The sequence below is a fragment of the Zonotrichia albicollis genome, chromosome 7 (genome assembly GCF_047830755.1).
Source record: "Zonotrichia albicollis isolate bZonAlb1 chromosome 7, bZonAlb1.hap1, whole genome shotgun sequence".
Taxonomy (NCBI): domain Eukaryota; kingdom Metazoa; phylum Chordata; class Aves; order Passeriformes; family Passerellidae; genus Zonotrichia; species Zonotrichia albicollis.
In genome coordinates this window covers 18,629,117-18,640,771 of record NC_133825.1, presented here as the reverse complement: position 1 = coordinate 18,640,771, position 11,655 = coordinate 18,629,117, and the positions used below count along the sequence as shown (strand labels likewise).

At 48.1% G+C, this 11,655-nt stretch overlaps 1 protein-coding gene and 1 non-coding gene across 2 annotated transcripts; both read right to left on the bottom strand.

Moving 5' to 3' along the window:
- Window positions 1-74: 74 nt before the first annotated feature.
- Window positions 75-10,427, bottom strand: CWF19L1 (CWF19 like cell cycle control factor 1). The gene is made up of 14 exons (XM_074544487.1): window positions 10,293-10,427; window positions 10,092-10,176; window positions 9,578-9,656; window positions 9,143-9,244; window positions 6,831-7,045; window positions 5,277-5,395; window positions 5,026-5,110; window positions 4,363-4,503; window positions 3,410-3,521; window positions 2,626-2,705; window positions 1,628-1,837; window positions 1,125-1,244; window positions 299-396; window positions 75-219 (listed from the first exon to the last, which is right to left on the bottom strand). Exons 1-14 carry the CDS (start codon window positions 10,313-10,315, stop codon window positions 75-77), a joined length of 1,614 nt encoding a protein of 537 aa, XP_074400588.1. The 5' UTR covers window positions 10,316-10,427.
- LOC113460552 (small nucleolar RNA SNORA12) lies at window positions 1,405-1,543 on the bottom strand. The gene has a single exon (XR_003382404.2). It is a non-coding gene; the product is annotated as a small nucleolar RNA SNORA12 (small nucleolar RNA).
- Window positions 10,428-11,655: the final 1,228 nt, after the last annotated feature.

Here is an 11,655-nt window from a genome sequence, read left to right as displayed (position 1 = left end):
CTGGCTCCGGCACTCCGCCTTTCTTGCCGCGTCACCGCCCGGCGCCGCCCGCGGCCGCCGCCGGCAGCGCCGCCTCAGTCGCGGAGGGAGAAGTCGAAGGGCTCGAAGGCTTGGCGGAAGGCGCGGGCCTGCGCCGCCTCCTCGGGCCGCTGGGCGGCGCACTGCCGCCAGTCCGCGCGCTGCGGCTGCGCCAGCAGCGCCTCGCTCGCCAGCACCTCCCTGCAACGACAGCGCCGTGGCGTCACCGTGACGTCATCGAGACATCACAGTGATGTCATTTCAGGGGCGGGGCACGCACCTGCCGAACTGCAGCGGGAAGCGGCCGCGGATGCGGTGGAACAGCTTCTCCCCCGTGTCCAGCTCCACGTAGAAGTACGGCACCCCCGGCTGAGCCACCTGCACCACGGGAACCACACAATCAGATCGGCTGGAAAACACCTCTGACACCATCTACTCCAACCTAGGACTGATCACCTGCTCGTTCACTGCACCATGGCACTAACAGCCATGCCAGTCCGTACCACAAACACCTCCAGGGCTGGCGACTCCACCATTTCCCCAGGCAGCCCCTTCCAATGTCCCTCCTGGGCAGCTCATTCCTAATCACCCTTCTGAGAAGGGCTACCAGGGTACAGGCAGAGCCAGTTCAGGGGCTGGGGACACAGTTGTCCCCATGCCATGGTCCTCTCTCCTGGGAGGAAACTTGGAAAAATAATCCCACAAACTGCCTGAGGTCAGTGCCTGTGCTCAAACAATACCTCCATGGGAGGAAGGAGCAGTGGGTCACTTCCTGCTGGGATCACCTATGGTATTTTGAGGTTTAATTCTGCTGTGAGTGACTAAATGAGAAACAGGCAGGTCTGGTCATTCCCAACCTCACTGAGGTCACCCCAGCCTGGTGCAACACATTTTTGGAGGATGAGGCCACGCTCACAATTCTCAGCTGAGAAATTATCTGCTGTTCATGGGAACTGCTCCCAGAGCAGAATCCTGGCACATCCCCAGATCAAGCCCATGAGATTCTGCCTCCAACAGGTTGACCCCACCCCGCAGAGTGAGCTCAGAGGGGAGCAGCAGCTTGGGCAGGACAGGGGGAAGTGAAGAGGTGAAATCTGGCCCCGTACTTGCGTGAGATCCGAGTGCTCTGGGATTTCCAACAGCTCGATCTGCTGCTCCTGGGCTTGTGTAATAAAGGCCTCCTTGATGTCTTCAGAAGTGCAGAGGTCCAGAGGGACAGGAATGACCTGGAGAGGGAGGACATTTCCATAAAAGAAGACAAGACAATCCATTTGCAGAAAGCCATCAGTGCATCACTGGAGCTCGTGGCTCCTCAGTTCAGCTCAGCCTCATCACACGAGACAGGTGAGCACCCATCTCTACAGGCTTAAACTTATGAGAGTTTTTTCCTGTAGGAGCTGGACAGAGGTGAAAACTCCAAGCTTGAAAGCTCTCAGCACAGCCCTCTCCTTTGTCATCTCTGTGGTAGCTCTGATACAGCTCTGATACACTTACAGAGCTGCCACACACAGCAACCACCACAACAAACCCCAAAATGGCTCTTTCAGCTCATCTGGAGTTTATATTCAGTGCAAGTTTATGTTTTCCCAGGGTGATACCCAAACCATACCTGTAGCTGTAGATGCTGACTCCTATAGTTTCTTTCAAAAAGGACATATCTCTTCCCCTTGCTCCTGAAAAATTCCTTTAGGGCAGCCTTGTATTTGGTGACTTCTTCCAGCACCTCTGAAGACAAGTCCACCACTGACTGATAGTGCCCAATTGGCAAAATCAGGACGTGGTCAGGTGACAAACCCCCTTTGGCCAGGGCTAGGTAGCACTAGAGTGAAACAACACACACCAGTTACTCACTGTGCTGTAGGAATTTACACTCTGACTACTCATTCTGAGTAGCCTCAGGAACAGGAGAGTCTTCTGTGTTGCTTATTAGGGATTGTTTATTAGCCATTTTATTTGAATTTATTTTTATATTGAATTTATTTTTCACTAGAGGAATGAGAAAGAGACAAAGAGACTGCCAAAGGACAAAAAAAAAATAGTATCTTTTGAATGCCTTGTGTGCAGGGAAGCTGCTGAGTGAATTTCACCACTGAGGCAGGAATTTCTTATTCTGACACAAAAATCCACTTAAAATTTAAACTAAACCTGTGGACAAACCTGTCCCTCTAAGTGGATTATGCTGTACAGGAGCAGTAACTCTGAGCAAAGTGCATAAAAGGATGGACTGAGCTTCAAAGTCAACATTTTGAAGTACATCATGGAGACACCTTCTATTTCATCTCTATAGAACAAAATCTGTAACCAGCCATCCCAGAGATCTGGCACTGGTACATCCTGCTGCCAAAGCAGGTTCCAGCTTTCTTCCAGGTGAAAAAGTTCTGCCAGATGGTAACAGAGGGCTGGCATAGCAAAAAGTGTTCTGGCACTGGAATCCACTTTTTAGGAGTTTGTGTTTGTAAAGGAGACGAAAAGAAACTGAAAGCAAGCCCAAGATCCAGCTGGAAATAAAGTTTGCTTGTTTTATGTTTAAAATTGGAGATTGGTATTTTGTATTGCCATGTGCTAGCATGACTCTGACCTAGCAAAGCCCATGCTGCAGGTACTTACATGTGTGCCAATGCTGACAACCAAGTGCTTCTCCACCTCTGGGCTGGCCAGGCAGAACCAGCAGGGCCCTGTGGGCTGAGCTTTGGTGGGAAAGAAAGCAAGGATTAGCAGAAGGGATATTTGTCAGAACACAGACAACCTGGTATTTCCCAGTTTATAAAGCGCTGAAGGTGTCAGAAGGACACAGCTCTGGCCAGGGACATTCCAGCAAGAAAGGAGGAGGTGGCAGTCAGACCCTGCTGACTGCCATTCTCCTGGAATGAAGGAGGAATTTAGGAGTTCCAGGAGTTAGTAGTTGCAGCTTACTAATAAGAAAACACCAGCAAATGCAAGCACACAAATCCAAATGAGGTAAAATTACTGCACAACTAAAGAGAAGGGCAGATGCTGTCAAACACACTTGTCAGGTCTTGGCCTATCCATCACACCCAAAACACAAATTTGGATTCACACCCAAACTGTGATACCTGAGCTGAGCTTTTTGGAAGTGTCTGGTTCAGAGGGTAAATGCCATCAGCCCAACCACAACCAACCAATGCCACCAGCCCAACTAACCACAGACCCAAAGAGCTTTGAAACTATGCTCTTCTTTCACCTGCTGAAGCCTATCTTCCCTTGGAAACCAGGGACTCTTCATCCTCCTGCATTCCCCCAGCAGCTGGCAGTGACAGAGCTCTCTGGCCCTGTCACCTACAGCTCAACAGCTTGAGGAACAACTTGGAGTGATGTGGTTCATCCAAAGCCTCGAGGGAAGAGCTCAGGAATAAATCATCCTCACACTTACGGGGTTTCTTGGCTTGCTTAGGTTGGGAGTCCCCTCTCTCCTTCCCATCTGAGGGACGTTTCCTTCCCTGATGCTTGTTCAAGTCAAAGAAAAACTGACAGGCTGGTTCTTCCTGTTTAGGAAATGAAAAGTGAACAGGATGTTCAGTTAGAGCTGCGTCACAGAAAGTGACGGAATATAGATTTGATTTGATTTTTCCTGAAGAGCTGTGAACCACTTTTGAAAAGCATCAATATCACAGAATTTCTGAGGCTGGAAAAGCCATTCCAGCCCACGGAGTCCAAGTTGTCCCCACCATCCCCATGATCCCCACCTTGTCCCCAGCCCAGAGCACTGAGTGCCACCTCCAGCCCTTCCCTGGACACCTCCAGGGATGGGAACTCCCTGGGCAGCCCCTGCCAAGGCCTGAGCACCTTTTCCAGGAAGAAATGCCTTCTGAATATCCTGGAATAGAATTACCTGTTATTTTAGTAATGCAGCAGACTTTGCCTGCCTCAGTCAGGGAAAAACTTCAGAGAGAGCTGCCCCAAACCATTATGCTCTCCTATTTAACCTTATGCTGATCATTCAGAATTGCCAGATTTTATGGATTATTCAAATCTTTTCATTTGCCAGCCAGTGCCAAAAGAATGGCTTTATTTCTTAGAGATATTAACCAGTCACAGACTCACCAGAGGTTGAAAACATTTGACTGAGTTATCTCATAGAGCCAAATGCCATGAGAAGGCTTTAATGCTGAAGAGGAAAAAATTCTTGCCCCCATATTTCTTATAGTCCTTCTTTAAGAAGTGAAAGGCCATAATGAGTTCTCTTCTCCAGGCTGAACACCCTCAGCTCCCTCAGCCTGTCCCCACAGCAGTTTTGGACAGAGATATCCCAAAGGGAAAGCCAAGCAGTGCTGTGAGCTCAGAAAGTGAAGCAGAAGGCCCAGAGGGAGGAGCACAGGGCAGTACCTCTGCAGAGAGAGGAGCTTTGCTCTTGGGAGCCTCCTTCCTGAGTTTCCTGTAGGGATTTTCGGTGACGTCCTGAGGCTGCTTCACCAGCTCTGCAGGGTCCATGGAGCTCATGGGCACGATGCTGAAGGCATAGAGGTACTGCAGCAAACACAGCAATCAGGGACAGGCAGCTCCTGCCATCATTTATGAACTAACACACCCCAGAACAGCTCCACACCCCTCAGCACATCAGTGTTTGTGCCAAGGCAGGGCATGGAAAAACTGGAAAAACACAGCCCCTGTGCCAGGGTCCCACCCAGGAGTTCATGCAGTGCACCCTTGGTCCCTGCCTGTTTCCAGGCCTTCTTTCTGGCCTTTTTTATTACCAGGCCTGGATCCTGTGCATCCTTAACTACCAACCAATATTCCTTAACTTTCTTAAGGGGAGAAGAGGGACAGGTTAAAAACCTCATGCCAGAAGTTTATTTTCAGTGGTTTGCCTGAGAACACCATGTGCAGCTCTTACCCTGTGACATAACAGGAGAGTGATATCTGTTACTCAAGTGAGACAGATACCTCCACTTCAGCCAAGCTTTTAGGTGCCTGATGTTGTCCTCTAACTGCTCTCACTGCCCCATTACTGTACTTGAGAAAAGAAGGAGGATTCAAGGGTGTCAGTACCTTTTTCTTGCTTGTATTGCCAACATCAGCAAGGGCAATAAACCTGGTGACGTGCTGTGGGGTCTCCTGTAGCACCATGTGATTCCTGTAAGGAAGCAAAACCTGGCTGTACTGACACAAAGTATTGAAAGGACAGTGAGAGAACCCCTGCCTGCCATGAAGATACTCAGACAGCACACCAGTCCTCCTGTGTTCCTTAAAAACTGAATCCTTACTTGAAAATAAATGAGATTTCACATGATTTTACAAACCTGTAAGGAAGTCTTTCATAGTAGGTCTTCTCCAGGGCAGCAAAATGATACCTTGGTTTGAGACTTGCAGCTAGATCTGCTACCAGCCTGGAGCCACACTTCTTGGTATCTATTTCTCCCTAGAAAACACAAACCAAGCTTTATTTAAACCTCTCCAAGAGCAGGGAAAAGAAAGGTTTAATATACTTCTCTGTACACTCCAGTGAGTACATTCCCAGAAAATTCATGCCAAGGGAAGTCAAACATAGAATGACATAGAACAGCTACATGGGAACTTCTGAGATCTGAGTTTTCTCTCTAAGCCAGAACATCCCAACAAATCTTTCTCTACAACCCCCAAGGGCAGCAGGGTTGGTTATCATGCTGTGAGGGAAGGTTCCTCATGCATTTAAACTGAGGATTGTAACCATTTTTGGATGCTGAAAAAATCTGAGAAAGTAAAAAATGTTCTTTTGCCACATGTGTGGCCTTGCTGTGCAGACAGGTCTCAAATAATCTGAAAATCACTTCTGCTGAGGAACACTAACACAAAATTGGACACAAATGAAACAACACCCTCAAAATCCAGACTGAGGAAGAACCAGACCACTTGACTGATACTTAAGGAAATAAACACCAAAACACTTAAAAAGTGGCAGGGACAGCTAAAATGCCCTGAAGTCTCACAAATCCCTCTCCTTTCAGTCTTTCTTCTCTGAAGAACCAGAACACCTGCTCTCCCTTGTTTTTACTCCTAGCTTTCTCAAGCACACTAAAACACTTAAAAAGTGGCAGGGACAGCTAAAATACCCTTAAGTCTCACAAATCCCTCTCCTTTCAGCTCTCTCTGAAGAAGCAGATCATCTGCTCTCCCTGTTTTTACTCTCAGATTTCTCAAGCACTTGGAGAGGGTCTAACTGATATTTAAGGAAATCAAAACCAAAACAAAAAGTGGCAGGGACAGATAAAATGCCATGAAGTCTCACAAACTCCCCTCCTTTCATCTCTCTCTGAAGAACCAGAACATCTGCTCTCCCTGTTCTTACTCTCAGATTTCTCAAGCACACCAAAACACTTAAAAAGTGGCAGGAACAGATAAAATCCTCTGAAGTCTCACAAATCCCTCTCCTTTCAGTTTTCTCTGAAGAACCACAACATCTGCTCTCCCTGTTTTTACTCCCACCTTTCTCAAGCACTTGGAGAGGGTCTGACTGACACTTAAGGAAATAAACACCAAAACACTTAAAAAGTGGCAGGGACAGCTAAAATGCCCTGAAGTCTCACAAATCCCTCTCCTTTCAGTCTTTCTTCTCTGAAGAACCAGAACACCTGCTCTCCCTTGTTTTTACTCCTAGCTTTCTCAAGCACACTAAAACACTTAAAAAGTGGCAGGGACAGCTAAAATGCCCTGAAGTCTCACAAATCCCTCTCCTTTCAGTTTTCTCTAAAGAAACAGAACACCTGCTCTACCTGTTTTTACTCCCAGCTTTCTCAAGCCCTTGGAGAGGGTGACCAGAACTTGGAGAGGAAGCAGAGAGGCAACACTCAGTGAAACCCCAGGAACAGACCACTCACCGCGCTGTTGGCAAAAGTGCCCACATCTCTGGGCCAGGGGGAGGTCAGCAGTATATCCACACCCCTGAAGTTTGGGGTTGCCAGCAGAGAGGTTTTCAGCTCGGCCACATCCTTGGCGCTGAAGCAGTGCGCGGGCTCCGGCTGCTGCTGCGCCTCGGTGCCGCTCAGGTAGGCGATCTGCAGCCCTGAGCAGCCACTGTACACACCCCTGCGGCCTGCAGGGACACACACACAGCCCTGAGCACGCCACAGTCCCCTGGGCAGGGCAGCAGCAGCAGTGCTGACTGGCTGTCACTGCTGTCACTGCTGTCACCCCCACAGGCAGCTCGTGCTGTGCCCAGAGCGATGGCATCGATCGGTGCCACAGTGCAAACCCAAACTCACCCACAGACAAACCCCGGTGCTCCCCCTCCTCCCTGCCACCCTGCTTCCCAAAAACTCATCCACAGCAATCACACACCCAAGTGCCTCTACTTTGTTATAGTTTTGGCCTGGTGGCAATTCTGGAAAGAAATTGTTTTTTTTTCTTTTAGCTTTGCTACACTTCGCTTGTCACCTCTGCTACTGCAGTACAGGCACACAGCAAAATCACATTGAAACCTTCCCTACAGAGACAGGCATGCTCTGGGAATATGACAGATGCTCTAGGAATAAGACAGGCACGCTATAAGAAGAATAAATAAGGGAATTGACTGAACAAATAATTTCTGAAATAAAGAAAATTAAGAAAAAATATAAAGATAAAAAGTTTTGGAGTAGAAGAGCCTGGAATAAAATTGAATGAATATCTGAGTAAAAGAGAAGAAGGATCAACTAAAGGAAAAGCAGGAGTGGAAGGACAATATTGTACCACATGATTTCTCACACACAGGTAAATGCAAGAAGTTTAGAATAACTTCTCCTAAGCAAAGGTAATAAATACAAAGTCATTATTACAGAAATGGTTTGGAGTTACTGCTGATTTGCTGAGCTGTGAATTTAGACAGGTACACTCTGGGAATAAGACAGGCATGCTATAAGAAGAATAAATAGGGGAACTGACTGAACAAATAATTTCTGAAGTAAAGAAAATTAAGAAAAAATATAAAGGTAAAAAGTTTTGGAGTAGAAGAGCCTGGAATAAAATTGAATGAATATCTGAGTAAAAGAGAAGAAGGATCAACTAAAGGAAAAGCAGGAGTGGAAGGACAATATTGTACCACATGATTTCTCACACACAGGTAAATGCAAGAAGTTTAGAATAACTTCTCCTAAGCAAAGGTAATAAATACAAATTCATTATTACAGAAATGGTTTGGAGTTACTGCTGATTTGCTGAGCTGTGAATTTAGACAGGTACACTCTGGGAATAAGACAGGCATGCTATAAGAAGAATAAATAGGGGAACTGACTGAACAAATAATTTCTGAAATAAAGAAAATTCAGAAAAAATAGAAAGGTAAAGAGTTTTAGAGTAGAAGAGCCTGGAATAAAATTGAATGAATATCTGAGTAAAAGAGAAGATGGCTCAGTTTAAGGAAAATCAGTAGTGGAAAGACAATATTATACCAGATGATTTCTTACACACAGGTAAATGCAAGAATTTTAGAATAACTTCTCTTAAACCAAAGGTAATAAATACAAATTTATTATTACAGAAATGGTTTGGAGTTACTGCTGATTTGCTGAGCTGTTAATTTAGAAAATTAACAATTCTAAAGAAAAATATATCCTTATTTAAAAGCAGCATTACATTTAGAAATCTATCAATTTAGATAAAGCAAAAATAGTTGAAGTAGTTTTAACAGAAGAATAAAAAAGTAAAAAATTTCAGAACACTCTCTTTCATTTTTTTTTTTATTTGACCAACAAACAGAAGTGTCTTTTAGTTGTACAACCTTATTTCTAAATACTGACATTCAGGAAGATAAAGCAAGGCACAAACCGTAATAACTGTGCACTTTTTCATGAAATTGAACACATGTCTATTTCAAAAGAATAACTGAAAATTATTCAAAAGAAGTGCTTTCTAATAATTTAAATGACTGTTGTAACATCCCGCTCTGTTACAAATTACTTCAGAGAACAGGCTGTTGCAACCTCTACTCCTTCTGCTCAGCAGAAGAATGAGCAGTATGAGAGAAATGAAAAAAAAATCACAAATCAAGGAAGAAGAGTTTTCTCTTTAGAGAGATTGTACCAGTCTGAACCACAGGATAAAAAATATCACTGAAAACTCCCAGCAAAAGGAAGGTGTTACAGTGGGAGGATGAGAGAAGGTTCCTGAGAGCCCCAGCAGGCACAGGCTGACCCCAAAGCCCCTGCAGCCTTACCCAGGTAGGTGATGTTCTCAGCCAACTCACAGCCACTGACGTCTGGGAAGTAGCTCAGGGTGTCTGGGCTGTTGGCACCGAGCACGTAGGTTGGGATTGGAGCTGAGGGAGAGAACCCCGTGCACTCAGTGAGCTTTAACTGCAGCTCCCAGCCCACACTGCCCAGCAACCCCACCCAGCACCCTCTGGCAGCAGCAGCACAAGAAACCTTCCTGCAGAGTGAAGCTGGAGCTCCCACAGCTGCAGGAGGGGAACAACCCCTGCTCCACACACATCTCGTGTAAAATGAACCCCAAAGTTCACAGCCCTTCAGGCAGGGGTGTTCCAGCCAGAGCCATCTTTCCCTCCTGTAGTATAACTGCTATAACAGCACAGTGCCCAGCCCCCGGCAGTGACACACGCACAGTGACACCGCCCTCCTCCCTCCTCCCTTACCTTTCTTGGCCCCTGTGCGGTACTCGGCCCATTCTGCCTCGGAAGTGGAGCCAAAGAAATTCCCGACACACAAAAGCATCTAAAACCAGCAGATAAAGCAGGAGTTTATTTCACCACACACAGAACACACACACAAAGGCTTTGCTTGCACCGCTTCAGCAGCATTTGGTTTGCTGAAGTGATCCCTCTGTGTTTATCTGCGTTAAACGCAACATCAAGGGGTTTAAAAGGGCAGGCAGCTGCTCTCCCGCCTTCTGTGCACAGATCACGGCTCCACACAATCGTTTGGTGCTGGACAGGGAGGGCTGGGGGGCTGCAAACCCTTTCTCACACCGAGCAGAAAGAGAAGCATGGCTGTCACGGAGGGACGGGACAGCAACAGCCACCCGAGCACGGCGGGTATGGAAACCCCACCCCGGGCAGGCTCCGGCCTCGGCCGTGCCGGGACGGGAACGGGACCCCCGCGGGAACGGCACCACGTCCACCTCCCCCCCACAAGCCCCACGAGCCTTACATCGAAGCGGCCGCTCTTGGCCTGGATGGCGCGGACTCGCCCGAAGATCGCCTCCAGCCGCCCCTCCACGTCGCCACACGCCAGCCTGCGGGACACCGTGCGGTAAGAGCGGCCGACATGGCACGGTCCGATCCAGCCCCGGCCCCACCACCACCTCATCCCGTGTCCCGCCCCGCTCCCATCCCGTCCGGTCCCACTCACACGCGCAGCGGCGCCGCCGCCATCACGAAGATGCTCGAGCCGAACCTCCCGCCACTTCCGGGTGCGCCGCCCAAAGCGCTCCCCCACTTCCGGGTGCGCCGCCCAAAGCGCTCCCCCGGTTGCCGGGTGGGCGGCGCCCGAAGCCTGACACACCGAGCTGGAATCGCCGGGAAGTTTAAACCCCGGTGTCCGCAGGGAATCGCGGATATTCCCAATGTGTGGTGTCTTTCTGCTCCAGTCAGTGCTGGCACTAAACGTGGAAAACCCGCGAAGAAGTAGAAGAGGTGATCGGGTAAGAGACGGGTGTTGTCTCAGAAGTGACTGAAATAATCACTACAGGTGATTATTTACACTGATAAGTTATTATACTGTTCATTATATGTGATAATACTATATTTCGACATGTATTTATAATAAATATATTTCCATAAAATACTATATTTCAATATGTATTTGTAATTGTTACGCTGCACTGTACCAAAACAAGCACTTCATCAAGCTGTAAACACCAGCCAAACCCTCCTGGTTTTGACATCTTTTATAATTATTATAATAATGCTTTATAAATAAACAACACCTTATTAATAGCTTTTATAGGAGATTTGTAAATTAAATGTTTTTATACTTTTATTAAGGTTTTACAATGTTACCATCTGAATTCTGTAAATCTAAGTTGCTGCTGTTGGGGTTTGTTCCTTCTGTGGTATTGGGACTGAACCGTTCCACATTTGAACAACAAGCACGAGAAATGTAAAGTAATAACTTTTTATTTTCTGCATCTCACCTGGCCTGAAAGAACCACAAATGATTCATGGAATGGTTTGGGTGAGAAGGGACCTTAAAGCCCACCCAGTTCCACCCCCTTCCACCGTCCCAGGCCGCTCCAAGCCCCAAATCCAGCCTGGCCAGAAGACACTTCAGGGAACCAGGAGCAGCCACAGCTTCTCTGGGCACCCCGTGCCAGGGCCTGCCCACTCCCAAAAGCCAGCAGAGCCGATTGTTTACAGGCAGGATGTAGGAAGTCGAGGAAGATAAAATCATAAAATTGATTTTACCGACGCTAACTGGGCCAAAGCGCTCGCGGGCAGGAGGCCGCGCTCGGCGGCGGCTCCAGCGCGTCACGGAGGCAGCGAGGTCCCCCCAAGGCGCCCTGAGGGGCCGGGGTGCGCCCCGCTCCTGCCCCGCTGCCGGCCCGATCGCACCCCAGCAGGCCATGGAGGCTACACAACAAAGAGCTCCCCGCCATCCCAAGCTCTCTAAGGGGCGCAGAGGCCGCGGCCGCCCGGCTCGGTGGGGCCACCGCTCAGCCACCACCGCCCCTCAGCTGTGCCTCCCCTCAGCCTGCCCTCAATATGGCCAGCCC